The sequence below is a fragment of the Filicampus tigris genome, chromosome 10, assembly GCF_054856515.1.
Source record: "Filicampus tigris isolate MCC_2025a chromosome 10, RoL_Ftig_1.0, whole genome shotgun sequence".
NCBI classification, from domain to species: Eukaryota; Metazoa; Chordata; class Actinopteri; order Syngnathiformes; family Syngnathidae; genus Filicampus; species Filicampus tigris.
Window position 1 is genome coordinate 4,164,830 of NC_141226.1, and position 15,899 is coordinate 4,180,728.

At 42.5% G+C, this 15,899-nt stretch overlaps 1 protein-coding gene across 7 annotated transcripts in view; it reads right to left on the reverse strand.

Moving 5' to 3' along the window:
• Positions 1-15,675, reverse strand: part of astn1 (astrotactin 1) — a 454,796-nt gene extending 439,121 nt beyond the window's left edge. For 6 of the 7 annotated variants that reach the window (XM_086042247.1, XM_086042246.1, XM_086042249.1 and 3 more), the window contains exon 1: positions 15,061-15,674. In XM_086042247.1, the coding sequence (XP_085898373.1) occupies positions 15,061-15,364 (304 nt within the window). In that variant the 5' untranslated portion in view covers positions 15,365-15,674. Of the gene's footprint in view, positions 1-15,060 lie in introns of all 7 variants that reach the window. The other variant, XM_086042243.1, reaches the window with a different exon arrangement.
• Between the last annotated feature and the right edge of the window lie 224 nt (positions 15,676-15,899).

The window sequence follows — 15,899 nt, forward strand, 5'->3', positions numbered from 1 at the left end:
TTTGTTTTGCTTCTCTAATATGCATAATTTAATCTACACATTGAAAATGTGGTATGCACCTGGAATGGAAAAAAAAACACTTTCAAGATTAGGAGGAGCACAATTTTTTTTAGCAATCTACATTGGTACATTCTAACGACCTAGGTATGTTATATCTTTTATTGTTAGGTGTTGCCATTAAGGATTTGTGGAAAATAAGCCATGTTGTGTTAACTTTGAGTGGGGGTATTTCCGAGTTCTTAAACGCAACACTCAGTACGTACAATCACTGTGACCGTGAGGCAGCGCATGTTGACATCCTCTCCTTGCATTTGATTTCAACCGTGGGATTATAGGTATTAAATAACTATTGTTTTGGTTTTTAATAAACGTGACTTTGCTGACTAATGCCTCAATAGTCCATAGTAAACGCTACAAAATGTTAGCATACCACAACTGGACACGCGTGCGGCGTTCAGACGCAGACGGTAGCCTGTGTGTGCTAACTAGCTAGAAATCGGGCATCAGCCACAACGTGGTTCCTTTTTAGATAAAACTCATTTATCACTGCCGAGCTGCTGTGAAAGGGAGATTTACATCGTTTTAAATAATTTTGTGACGTGCGCCCGGACTTTCGGATTCTGCTGTTAACTTTCACTCGGGTAGACATGACACTATTACCCACAATGCTTCTGTTTACATCATGGATGACCCGGATTACCACGACTGCACATGTGTGTTGCAGACAGGCAGGATATGAGGGAGCGGCTGTAGTTAATATGGCATTGCGAATCGATCCTTTTGTTTACATCGATGCATATTTTAAGCATTTATATCGATAGAAAATCGATTTTCGATAAATCGTTAAATCCCTAGTTTTTAGTGATTGGTGCTTCATTCAAGGACTCTGCTGGTGTATGATCGCCAGTCTTTGTTGGACTTGCAGTGCGGCGTTGGAGGTTCGGGTGCGTTTAAGCATGGCTGGGAGAGGATGTTGCCTGCTGACATCGTGGCGGACCTTTTCCGTGTGCACGCGCTCCCATCACGGTGGAAGCGGCGCCGTGGCAAACATGTTGGCCAGCTGGCGAGGCTGAAAAGGGAGTTGGTGCATGCTTCGTCTCCTGCTCGCTCCCGGATGCACGGATGTACTCCGCTGTGGCGCGCTCGGAACCCCGCTGGCTCCTGCTTGCTACCCATCGTTGGTTGCGCAGAGGAGCTTCTGCTAAGCTGTTGCTGAGAGGAGCATCGGCTGTGCTGCTGTCCACGCATCCTTGGATGTGGCGTGGATCACCAGCTTCTCAAGGAACTTCCCAGGGCTCGCCGATCGGAGGTGATGTGCACCTGCTGCTGCTCCCACAAGGATAGCATTGTTGAAAGGCCGGTCGTTGATGAACAAATCGTTTATCCTGAGGCAGCTATTTGTTTCCAATGACTTGGATTTCCTCTGCCTGATGGAGACTTGCACTGGTGCCGGTGAGTGCAGTGTGATGCTTGGACTTTTACCGCCTGCATGATCTTACTTGGATGCTCCGAGAACGTCACGTCGTGGTGGAGGAACGGTGACTGTTTTTAAAAACAATTTTAAATGTAAACTGTGTATATTCGCCACATCGTTCACCAGCTTTGAGGGCACTTTCTTTGAAGTTGCCAGTGCCATCCCTGTGCTCTGCGCTGTCATCTACCATCCTCCCAAACACAGCAAGGAGTTTCTGAATGACTTTTCAAATCTTGTTGCCAAAATCATGCTGCTATATGATCGTATCCTGTTTATGGGGGATATTCATGTGTGCTGTCCTGAAAAACGATTTGCAAAGGACTTCTTAAGACTCATTGAGTCTTTCAATTTGGTGTAGTGCGTGTCTGGCTCCACTCACAAGCAAGGACAGACTTTGGACATTGTCCTTACTTTTGGTATATCCATCCATCCATTATCTATACCGCTTATCCTCACAAGGGTCGTGGGGAGTGCTGGAGCCTATCCCGCCAGTCTTCGGGCAATGGAGGGGGACACCTTTAATAGGTTGCCAGCCAATTACTTTTGGTATATCGATCTCAAATTTGTAAGTACTGGACAATGTGCTTTCTGAGCATGACTATGCTCTTTGATGTAGTGTTTTCCAGTGCTGTCAGAGCTACTGCTAGTGAGCGCAGGAGACAAGTTTTTAACTAGTCACTAGTCACTTCTCTGATGCCTTTGATCGGCTTTGTATTCCCTCTTCAAACACAGAGGAACTCAGCACTTGGTTCCGTTCATCCTGCCTTAACATTTTGGAATCTGTGGCTCTATTAAAAAAATATGCATCTAAAAGTTAGACGGGAGCCATGATTTAATGAGAGTACTCATGCAGCTAAACAGGAATACTGCAGAGCTGAACGCAGGTGGAAAAGAGACCGGCTGCGGGTCTCTTATCAAATCCTACAGGACTGCTGGCGTCGTTACGAAAGAAAGGTGAAGGAGCATTTGTCAAGTCTGATTCAGGCAAATCGCCATGATCCAAGTGCTCTATTTAAAACAATTGATTCTGAACTGAAACCCCGGAAGCCTATTCTCAAGAACTCGTCCCTGAAATGTGCGATAGATTATTGCAGTTTTTCGTTGACAAGGTTGCTACAGCTAGGGCTCTTGTTTTGAACGCCACATTTGACCCCTCTGTCCAAGTTCCTTGTTCCACAGTGTTCGATTCCTTTGAGACGGTTTCCTTTGCATTTTTGGAGGATGTGGTTTGACATATTAAGCCATCTGGCTCCCCTTATGAATCCGTTCCTCCTCACATCTTTAAGGAGATTCTATCGAGTATTGGTGAATCGGTTTTGGCCATTATCAACAGCAGCCTGTTTTCTGGTGTAGTCCCCCAACATTTTAAACATGCTGTAGTGTTACCCCTGCTTAAGAAACCTGGCCTTGATCAAGGTGTGCTGTCAAATTTTAGACTCATTTCCAAGCTGCCTTTTTATTTCTAAAATTCTGGAAAAAAGTGGTGCACTCACAGGTAGAATATTTCTTGGGTGAATGCAATGTCATCGAGGTTTTCCAGTCAGGCTTCAAGATGATGTGTGCATAGAGTCAGCCCTGTTACGTGTTTTTAATTATATCCTCCTGGCAAATGACGCTGTAGACTATGTATGTCTTATTTTGTTGAATTTGACTGCAGTACTCAATACGGTGGATCGCGGTATTCTTTTGGCTTGTTTGCAACACCAAGTGGGCATTAGTGGAAGCACTCTAGAGTGGTTTGGATCCTATTTGGCAGGACGTTTTCTGTTAGCCTAGGTTCCTCTGAGTCCCGCTGTGCCCCTCTATCATATGGTGTTCTACAGGGTTCTATTTTGAGGCACTTGCTGTTCTTGTTGTATTTGCTGCCCCTGGGTTCCATGCTTCGAAAACACAGCATTTCCTTAAACTGCTATGCGGGTAACTGTCAAATCTAGGTCCCACTGAGCAAAAAAGACACTTTCTCCTTAAGACCACTTTTGTCCTGTCTAGAGGACATCAAAGCCTGGATGCCACTAAATGTCTTAAATTTCAATGAAAAGAAAACAGAAGTTATGGTGTTTGGTCCAGGTGGCTCTTCTACACCCCACCGTGCATCATATCTAAAGCCAACAGTCTCAAAGTTGGGTTTTAAATTGGACAGTGATCTTAAATTGGACCAGCAATTCAATGCTGTTGTAGGGTCCAGCAGTTTTCATCTTAGACAGCTGGCTGAGGTAAACCCCTCCTTTCTTATCAGCACTTAGAAACAGTAATCCATGCCTTTGTTACATATCTGCTAGATTACTGTATTGCACTTTATTTTGGAGTCGGCCAGTTCTCTCTCAAACGTCCCCAGTTGGTCCAAAATGCTGCTGCTCGCCTCCTAACTGGAGCTCGGAAGAGGGAGCACATAACACCAATTCCGGCCTCCCTTCACTGGCTCCCAGTGCATTTTAGGCTCCATTTAAGATGCTTTTATTTATTTGTAAGTCTTTAAATGGCCTCGCCCCGACATACCTCAACAAGCTCCTCCACTCCTACGTACCTTCCCGGAGCCTCAGGTCTGCGCACCAGGCACTGCTTGAAGTGCAGAGGACAAAGCGGAGCCTCAGTGGGGATCGATCGAGCCTTCTCTGTTGCTGGTCCTTCCCTTTGGAATGACCTTCCATTGAATGTTAGGCAAGCCCCTTCTCTGCCAATTTTTAAAACCCGTTTGAAGACACATTTCAATTCTTTGGATTTTGATTAGTGTTGTTCCGATACCGATACCGGTATCGGGAAGTATCCCGATACCATATTAAAACACTGGTATCGGTATCTACGAGTACTTACAAATAACGTGCCGATGCCATTTCTCAATGCTGTACTAGTAAAGAACGTTGAGTGCAGCGCTTTGTATCTTGCTCCCTGCTGCTTTTTCATGTGTGTGTGTGGGGTGGGGGACAGTGGGGTGCAGGCGCTATAATGTCGGCAATATGTAACTACTTCAACATCGAAACTCCAGCTAGAGCGAATGTTGCAAGAGGTGGAACCAAAGTGGCCAGGTTCAATACGTTAAACCTGATGCATCATTTGAGAAGGAAACATGTGAACGAGCACCAAGAGTTTGCGGCAGCGAGCATTAACAAGTGGAATTGACCGCAACAAAAAACCCTGCTCAATTTACATTGAAGGCAGTGCCTTGGATCTTGCTCTATCACGACACTGGTGTGTGGTGATTGTTCAGTATTAGCCTTCGCTATTGGCCCAGAGCGGACGCTCTTAACCAATGGCTGGGCTACTTTTTCATGTTGAGAGAAAAAAAAAAATAGTGAGGTACAGGAGAAATAATGTCGGCGGCGATATGGAACTACTGTACTTCGCCATAGAAACTCCAGCGAGTACAACAGCTAAGTGCAAAATTAGCGGTGCAAAAGTTGCAAGAGGTGGAACTAAAGTGGCCAAGTTCAATACGACGAACCTGATAATACATTTGAGGACGAAACATGTGAACAAGCACCAAGAGCTTGCGGCAGTGGCGGCAGCGAGCATGAACAAGGGGAATGGACCGCAACAACAAACCCTGCTCAATTTTGGATTTTGGAGTTGAACTCGTTGGATTTTTCTACTGCTTGTTTTTGTTTTTGAAAGTGCATTTGGGAGCGGAAGTTGTTGCGATGGGTCACTAATACTCAAAACAAACTTTTATATTAATGTCCTATACCTTTTGTAATTAATCCGACACAATCTCTCTCAAAGATACCGCGTGTATATTATTTCCTATTTTGATTTAATTTTACTTCTTGTTGCACTACTGTTATACATGTAAATTACATGATTATTGCACTATTTTGGCATTAGGGAGGCAAAACGCTGAGGTTTCAGAAGAGTTTATCCACTTATTGTCACCGATACCAGGTCGGCAATAAAGTTCTGGATTAACTCTGTATTAGTCTTTTTTCCTGTTTCACAAAGGTTTTTAAGTCTGACCAAGCCATGATAGCAATGGTTTTACATCCAAGTGAGTATGCAGGTCTTTAGAATTACAAGAAAAAAATGCTCATACATTCATCTTGTTTTTTTTTTTTTTTTTTAAAGTCTGGTATCGGTACAGTATCGGCTTCGGCCGATATCGCACAGCTGGTTATTGGAATCGGTATCGGGGACAAAAAATGGCATCGGAACAACATTAATTTTGATCCGACCTGAGACTAACAGTTTTTGAATTTCCGGTGTCTATTGTATATGAGCCATTCTACCGAATTGGTTGAAATTGCTGTCCCACAATGAAAATCAAATTTTAAAAAACAATTAAGTGTTCAGACCTTGCATATTTAGCTATTTTACCGCAAGGCATTAATTGAGATACTATTAAACTGAATGTATAGAAAGTCATCCTTTATATGTCACTTCCTATTGGGAGGTGGCTGTCCTAATCTCTAACTCCTAAATTTCAATTCATGAAAAAAAATGTAGAAGATTTTTGACAATTTAAAAAATACTTTAGGCGGCACGTGGTCGACTGGTTAGCACATCCGCCACACAGTTCAGAGGGCGTGGGTTCGATCCCGGCCCCGGCCTCCCTGTGTGGAGTTTGCATGTTCTCCCCGTGCCAGCGTGGGTTTTCTCCGGGTACTCTGGTTTCCTCCCATATTCCAAAAACATGCATGGTAAGTTGATTGGACTCTCTAAATTGCCCCAAGGTTTGATTGTGAGTGTGGATGTTTGTCTCTGTGTGTCCTGTGATTGGCTGGCAACCAATTCGGGGTGTCCCCCGCCTACTGCCCGAAGACAGCTGGGATAGGCTCCAGCACGCCCCGCGACCCTTGTGAGGATAAGCGTTATCGATAATGGATGGATGGAAAAATACTTTACTTTAATATAACATTTTGGTTGCTTTTAAATGTATGGTGAAATATTTACATTGATTTTGTAGATTTTTTTCAAATTAGAATTTTTTATGTAAAAAAAACTTTCCCAACTTTCCATGTCACTACCAAAACACAAAGAGTATTTGTCTGTAGGCAGGGGTCGGTTTTAGCCACATCCCCAGAAATTCCACCAGTAAGAGACATTACCTTCATGTTCATTACTGGGCACATGGCGAGTAATTAGTTGGCAGCATTATTAAGTTATGTGCTCTCCAAAGTCTGACAATCAGCATGTGGTTTTAAGGACCGTCACTACCAAACACCTCATTTCGGCAATAAAATGAGCACTTTTGATTTTAATGCAAAATGTACTGTTTTCTATCTCTGTACACATGCTCAAAACTGTCTGTGGTAGCCACATTGTGCCCAGCATTGTTGAGTATTGTCAACAACTATCATAAAACGTCACTACCGAAACGGTCACTACTGAAACGTTTTTGTAAACTTATGTTTACCTTGTCAACAGTGGAGTCGCAGTGGAAGTGTGTTTTAGCGCAGTTGCTTCACAGCAAGACAGTCTTTCTCACCGTTGTTTCTGTGAAGAGTTTGTATGGTCTCGCTGTGCTTGTGTGGGTTCTCTCATGGTGCTTCCTCGCAAATTCCAAAAAGATGACTGTGTATGCAAGCAGGAATAGCTGTCTAACGCCATGTGCCCTGTGATTATCCCAGGGTTAGCTGCTATTAGATTATGCAAGACGCTGTATAGAATAAATTGTAGGAACTGAACAAATCTCAATAATGCCTGATGATTCCATGTTATGTTCAAAAACTGATGCGCTTGAAGTTGGTTTGGTCTAGGGAAAGAGTGCCCAACCAGTTGATCTCAGTCAACCGGTAGTACGTATGTGGGCTGGTCCCAAGTCGAACGCGAGAAATGTTTTTTGAATGTGTGTGCATTATAAATTTTACCAAAGTATTAACCATTATTATCTTACAGCTTAAATTGGGTGAAATGCGCCCCAACTTTTGGATTCTGTTGCTAACACCAGTTAACCGTGACACTGCATAACCCATAGTGCTTCTGTTTACATCACAGCTGATCCGGGTTACCATTACTGCCCATGTACAATACAAACAAGCAAACGGCCAGCAGGAACAGAGGCAGTTTCGAGAGAAAAAACAAATCGTCAAATAAATAAATAAATAAATGACTCATCGACTGATAAATTTATTGTTGATCATCGATGTAGTCGTGACTAGTCAACTAATCTTGGCAGCCCTAATTATTATACAGTAACTGGATAAGCGAATGTCTATACATATTGGCACAACAAAACACTGCTAAATCATATGCTGTGATATAAACATAAAAACATGCTCAGATGTGTGTTGTTGGATGTATCATTTGTTGTAACCAAGGTTATTTTAGTTAAAGAATACTAACGAAATAACTAAAACTGAAAAAATGTTTTTTTAAACTAAATAAAATAAAAACGGAAATGCTTTTAAAAAGACATAAACTTACTGTAACTACATTTTATGTTTATAAAACAAACTATAATTATAGCGAGAATGTCCTTGATTTTCGTATTTGGCAATTAATTTAATCCACAAGCCTTTAGGGTTGATTTTAAATGTATTTATTTTGATTTCACTGTACGGCCGTTAGTCAGCAAAAGAGAAGGGTAAAACAGTCATCTGGGAGTTGTAGTCCTCTTAATGTCTGTCGCACAGAAGCGACATTGTCAACCAGCAGCCAATTAAAAAGAGCCAACGGATGACGTCACTCTTAGAAGACGAATTTGTGCATGGTTTTGGTTCAAATGACTCTCTCACCGTTATTTAACTCAGACCAAAACGCGACGCTAGGTAAAAAGTGCTTTCCTTTTTTCCTTTTTTTGCTTCATATATATATATATATATATATATATATATATATATATATATATATATATATATATATATATATATATATGTATATATATATATATATATATATATATATATATATATATATATATAAATATATATATATATATATATATATATATATATATATATATATATATATATATATATATATATATATATATATATATATATATATATACATATATATATAGTTTGCATGTTCTCCCCGTGCCTGCGTGGGTTTCCTCCGGGTACTCCGGTTTCCTCCCACATTCCAAAAACATGCATGGTAAGTTGATTGGACTCTCTAAATTGCCCCTAGGTGTGATTGTGAGTGCGGATGTTTGTCTCTGTGTGCCCTGCGATTGGCTGGCAACCAATTCAGGGTGTCCCCCGCCTACTGCCCAAAGACAGCTGGGATAGGCTCCAGCACGCCCGCGACCCTTGTGAGGATAAGCGGTATGGATAATGAATGAATGAATATATATATATATATATATATATATATATATATATATATATATATATATACATATATATATAGTTTGCATGGCGGCACGGTGGTCGACTGGTTAGCACGTCCGCCTCACAGTTCAGAGGTCGTGGGTTCGATCCCGGCTCCGGCCTCCCTGTGTGGAGTTTGCATGTTCTCCCCGTGCCTGCGTGGGTTTTCTCCGGGCACTCTGGTTTCCTCCCACATTCCAAAAACATGCATGGTAAGTTGATTGGATACTCTAAATTGCCCCTAGGTGTGATTGTGAGTGCGGATGTTTGTCTCTGTGTGCCCTGCGATTGGCTGGCAACCAGTTCAGGGTGTCCCCCGCCTACTGCCCAAAGACAGCTGGGATAGGCTCCAGCACGCCCCGCGACCCTTGTGAGGAGAAGCGGTACAGATAATGGATGGATATAGTTTGCATGTTCTCCCCGTGCCTGCGTGGGTTTCCTCCGGGTACTCCGGTTTCCTCCCACATTCCAAAAACATGCATGGTAAGTTGATTGGACTCTCTAAATTGCCCCTAGGTGTGATTGTGAGTGCGGATGTTTGTCTCTGTGTGCCCTGCGATTGGCTGGCAACCAATTCAGGGTGTCCCCCGCCTACTTCCCAAAGACAGCTGGGATAGGCTCCAGCACGCCCGCGACCCTTGTGAGGATAAGCGGTATGGATAATGAATGAATGAATATATATATATATATATATATATATATATATATATATATATATATATATATATATATATATATATATATTAGGGAGGTAATGGTTTTTGTATTTGTCCCGTACCGTCTCAGTACGGGCTTCATGGTTCGGTCACACGACGAATACGTCTGATGGGGGAAAAAAAGTCAATGCCTGAGACCAAGCGACCGCCATATTTGCTGTTCGGAGAAGAAATAGAACAAATGTTGAGGAAAAATTGTGAGTGCAGGGGAAAGCATGGAGTTAGAGGGGCCGTCTGCACTATACAAATCAGCCGTTTGTATTGTGTATTGTGTATATCAGCCGGGAACATTTCGGCTTTCGTACGGCGGTGCTGGAGAGCCAGGCTATGAACGGTGGAGCGAACAAGAACTGTGTCGGCGTTGTTTGACCTCCGTGCTGTATGTTGCAGGTAACATTTCAAACATGCTAACACATGTAAGACCGTATCACCCCGATACGGTTACCGGGTGTCGAAAAAAGAAAGCTCAACGCTCAACATCAACAACTTATCCCCGCTAATTTTAAGCAGCCTGGAGATGTGAATGCAGACAGAGCCAAAGATATTAGTAGCAATTGGCACATACATGGCAACATCTATGTGCCCATATGCTTTAGTAGAGGAGCCGGGCTTCAAACGTTTATTATACGTGCTGGAGTCCCGTTACATTGTTCCATCCCGGGCGCATATTGGCATATTAGCATATAAAGGAGCCCTGGTGGAGCATGAGCTGTCCTCTGCTGCGCCGTAACTCTTAATATGAAGTCAAAAGTTACTAGTTAGCAAGTGATACCTGACTTTATCTGCAACCTCATTCTCTCCATACAAAAAAGGGTGTTTTCCTGTGTTTAATATTTCCATCCATCCATCCACCCATTATCGATACCGCTTATCCTCACAAGGGGGCATGCTGGAGCCTATCCCAGCTGTCTTGAGGAGTAGGCGGGGGACACCTTGAATTGGTTGCCAGCCAATTGCAGGGCACACAGAGGCAAACATCGGCACTCACAATCACATCTAGGGGCAATTTAGAGAGTCCAATCAACTTACCGTGCATGTTTTTGGAATGTGGGAGGAAACCGGAGTACCCGGAGAAAACCCACGCAGGCACGGGGAGGACATGCAAACTCCACTCAGGTAGGCCGGAGCTGGGATCAAACCCACGACCTCTGAACTGTGAGGCGGACGTGCTAACCAGTCGAGCCCCTAATATTATTATTATTATTATTATTATTATTATTATTATTATTATTATTATTATTATTATTATTATTATTATTATCATTATTATTATTATTATTATTATTATCATTATTATTATTATTGATGAACAACCCTAATGCGCACATTTTTATTCTATTTTGTGCTTTTATAACAGGGAAGGTTATTTGCTTTATAGCAAATTGAATTGCAACTTGCTCTCTGTTAAAACTAAACAAAAAAAAAATAGTCTTATGCATTTGAGATGTGTTGCTGGACCGAACCCGTACCGAACCGTGACCCCCATACCGAGGTGCGTACCGAACCGTGACTTGTGAACCGTTACACCCCTAATATATATATATATATATATATATATATATATATATATATATATATATATATATATATATATATATATATAATAGAGAGAGAGAGAGAGAGAGAGAGAGAGAGAGAGAGAGAGAGAGAGAGAGAGAGAGAGAGATAGAGAGAGAGAGAGAGAGAGAGAGAGAGAGAGAGGAAGTGGTGTGAAATGGTGTTTGCCCCTTCCTGATTTCTTATTGTTTTGAATGTTTGTTACACTTCAATGTTTCAGATCATCAAACTAATCTAAATATTAGCCAAAGAGAACACAAGTAAACACAAAATGCAGTTTTTTAGTTTTTTTAGTAAATTAAAGTTTTTATTATGGCGGCACGGTGGTCGACTGGTTAGCACGTCCGCCTCACAGTTCAGAGGTCGTGGGTTCGATCCCGGCTCCGGCCTCCCTGTGTGGAGTTTGCATGTTCTCCCCGTGCCTGCGTGGGTTTTCTCCGGGCACTCCGGTTTCCTCCCACATTCCAAAAACATGCATGGTAAGTTGATTGGATACTCTAAATTGCCCCTAGGTGTGATTGTGAGTGCGGATGTTTGTCTCTGTGTGCCCTGCGATTGGCTGGCAACCTGTTCAGGGTGTCCCCCGCCTACTGCCCAAAGACAGCTGGGATAGGCTCCAGCACGCCCCGCGACCCTTGTGAGGAGAAGCGGTACAGATAATGGATGGATGGATGGAAGTTTTTATTATTAAAGGGAAAACAAACCCCAAACCTACATGGAAAAAGTTTGCCCCCTAAACCTAATAACTGGTTTGGTCACCTTTACTAGCAACAACTGCAATCAAGCGTTTGCGATAACTTACAAAGCGTAAGGGGAATTTTGGCCCACTCATCTTTGCAGAATTGTTGTAATTCAGCCACATTGGAGGGTTTTCGAGCATGTGCTGCCTTTTTACGGTCATGCCACAGCATCTCAATAGGATTCAGATCAGAACTTTGACTAGGCCATTCCAAAGTCTTCTTTTTTTTTTTCTTCAGCCATTCTGAGGTGGCAGTGGTTTTCGTCTTGGAACTCTGCCATACAGGCCATTTTTGCCCAGTCCTTATCCTTATGGTGGAGTCATGAACACTGATCTTAACACTGATGTTGTTGTGGGGTCTTTTGTGACCTCTTGATGAGTCGTCGCTGCGCTCTTGGGGTAATTTTGGTCGGTCGGCCACTCCTGGGAAGGTTCACCACTGTTCCGTGTTCTTCCATTTGTGATTAATGACTCTCTCTGTGGTTCGCTGGAATGCCAAAGCTTTAGAAATGGTTTTATAACCTTTACCAGACAAATAGATCTCAATTTGCCCTGCGATTGGCTGGCAATCAATTACAGGGTGTCCCTTGCCTACTGCCCGAAGACAGCTGGGATAGGGTCCAGCACGCCCCGCGACCCTTGTGAGGATAAGCGGTATCGATAATGGAAGGATGGATGGATCTCAATTACTTTCTTGCTCATTTGTTCCTCAATTAATTTTGATTTTGGCATGATATCTTGCTTTTGAGGATCTTTTGGTCTACTTCACTTTGTCAGGCGGACCTGCCTTAAATATTTAAGTGATTTCTTGATTTTGAGAACAGATGTGGCAGTAATCAAGCCTGGGTGTGGCTGGAGAAACTGAACTCAGGTATGATAAAGCACAGTTAATGTTTGAACAGCTTGTGCAAAACACTTTTTGACACAGGGCCATGTAGGTTTGGATTTATTTTCTCCTTAAATAATAAAGACCTTCCCTGAAAAACAGCATTTTGTGCTTACTTGTGTTATCTTTTATTAATATTTAAATTTGTTAGATGATCTGAAACATTTAATTGTGACACACTTTTTCACACTTCACACCAGCCAGGTTTAATAAACTTCAATCCATCCATTATCCAAACCGCGTATCCTCATAAGGGTCATGGGCGTGCTGGAGCCTATCCCAGCTGCCATCAGGCAGTAGGCAGGGTACACCCTGAACTGGTTGCCAGCCAATCGCAGGTTTAATAAACTTCTCAACAGCAATTCAAGCCACAAATCCACTTTAGAAGTTGGCAACTTGGCAAACAAGGCACCCTTAGGGTGCATGCATGCATCTAACTTTAAAAGAGGTGTTATGTACTGCACGTATTGTAATTCAAGGTCTGTGGACTGTTAAACAGTAACCTGTATTATCAATATGGTTTGAAATATTTTGGTTGAATTTATACTACACAGTACTTACCATGGTGTTTTTGAAATCCTGCACACAAGTGTCATGTGTCATCTTCCAAACCGCTTATCCTATACAGGGTCGCGGGGAGATGCTGGAGCCTATCCCAGCCGTCAACGGGCGAAGGCAGACTACACCCCGAACTGGTGGCCAGCCAGTCGCAGGGCACACACAGACACCGTCACTGAGTGGGAATCGATCCCACGTTGCCCACACACAACTCAGGCGTGTGTACCACTACACTATTAGTGACCCTGCACACAAGTAAAACAATTTCAAAAATGTAAACTAATACTAAAACTATCTTAAGTGGTTTTGAAAAAAATAAAACTAATAAAAACTAAGAAAGCTGCCTTGAAAACTAATTAAAACTACCTAAATTTTAAAAAACTCAAAACAAAATAAAAACTATAGCTCAAATTTCAAAACTACAATAACCCTGGTTTGTAACATGGTTTCTTGCAATTCAAATTTATAATATATGATTCTAAAGCCTTTTAAATTAGTTTTCTTATTAAATTATCATTTGTAAGACACATACAGGCAGTCGACTGGTTAGCACATCTGCCTCAGAGTTCAGAGGTCGAGGGTTCGATCCCGGCTCCGGCCTCCCTGCTTGGAGTTTGCATGTTCCCCTGTGCCTGCGTGGGTTTTCTCCGGGTACTCCGGTTTCCTCCCACATTCCAAAAGCAAGCATGGTAAGTTGATTGGACACTCTAAATTGCCCCTAGGTGTGAGTGTGAGTGTGAGTGTGGATGTTTGTTTGTCTCTGAGTGCCCTGCGATTGCCTGGCAACCAATTCAGGGTGTCCCCCGCCTACTGCCCGAAGACAGCTGGGATAGGCTCCAGCACGCCCGCGACCCTTGTGAGGATGGCGGTATGGATAATGGATGGAAGACACATACATTTGTGAGATGAACAGTGCAGTATGTGTAACTAATATGTGCCCATATAAAACGTGCCCAGATTTTTGCTGGCTCTGTCAGACAATTGTTACTATTAACTATTACATTGTATTTTGAGGTTCTGGTGCACACATGTGTTGAGAATAAGTTTACTACATTTTGTATAGATGTTACACACATACTCAGTTGTGCGTTGGGGATCATTCAAGTTTTACAACAGTATAAAATGCTTGGGCAAGAAGCCTTTGTACAATCTAGATTTTTTCAACCAAACACACATTGCAGTTTTGTTTATGCTACGAGCTGAATGAACTAACTGTTACATAAATATTCCGACCGAAATATAAGTGGAACGCATGACACATAACCATGAGACAAACACTACAGGCAGCTGCTGTGGACCACAAATCACATCAGCACCATGGACAGCAACCAGCACACTTTCGCCAAGCTAACTTTTCTTCTTTCAGTTCCAGTCTTCACTTAAACAACAAAGAATGCCAATATAAATATTGAATTAAGTGGAACAATGTCAAGTATTCCCCCCGAATCTGGAACCCTTTACATTTGCTCTAACGCTAGCTTATTGAAGCGCGTGTGAGGTAAACAAACACGTGAACGTGTCAACAATAAACTACATAAATTACAAATGGAAACGAACAATGAATGACAATAAAACATTTTGATCTGCCCTGAGATAATAAGGGGCTGTAACTCATATTAGCGGGCTATATCATTTTAAATTTAGTACACGGCTGTTATTAGTAACACTAAGGATTTTATGAACCATTAACAGCTATTCGAGGTGTCATATGGCAGACAATTACGTTAGATTATACATTATGTGTGTTACTGTAGTCCTGTGTGTTGTTTTCTTTTTTTAATGGTTGTAATTATAGTTGTTAGCGGGCCAAAGCTAAAAAGACTGATGCTACATCGGAGGGTTCAATCCACACCATTAGCTACACACAATATGTTTCAGGAACTTACCTAGGACGAAATATGGAAGCTCGGTGTTTTCTAAGTCGTCCACTACCACGACGTCTCCTGGAAAATCGTTTCGAACGGAAAAGAGAAGCTTCGGTTCGGAGGCCGACGGGCTGTGCATGATGCTCAAGTCGTTTTCCCTCAAAAAAGGCAGTGCGGATACGGTGACGCTCTTCGTCTTACATTCGGTGTCCTGGTTCTGGTCCTCGTCGCCGTTAAGACACCGGACATGTTCCGTTAGGACTATCAGAAGAAGCAACGCGAGCCCCAAGAGCAGCGGTCTCGGCCCGCAGTTGGTAGGCGCCATCACCGATGCTTGATTTTCTCTCGCCTCCTTGGAGCTTTTCTCGGAAGCTGTCGGAGTCGGAGGCTGCCTGCCTGGCGGAGGGGAGCGAGTGAGGGGCTCTGATGCCACGGCGGGCTCTCAGGTTGAACGAAACAAGTGTTTCTTTTTTTCCCCTCACGCTCGCTTTCCATCACATGGTCGCATATCAATCCACTGAACAAGGACCCCGCGGGGCAAATGTGTTGTTAAATTGGAATTGATGAATAAAGTGACTAAATGGCTGAATAAAAGCCAAACTAACTATTCACCTCGGGGTCGTATGCCAATTCAGCCAATACAGTTACAGTGTTTACTAATTATGTGTTCATGTCAATATTTTCACTTTCATTTTTTTTTTGCCTCGTAAAAGGCAATAATAATGCTTTGTAATGCAAATGGATACTGTAGGTGTATACAATTTGCTAAGTGTAAGCAGTGGCAAGAGGGTAGTTGTTCACATTTCCTTTACCATCTGAGACAGGCTCACCTTTGATCGCATTGAATGTGCCCACTGTAT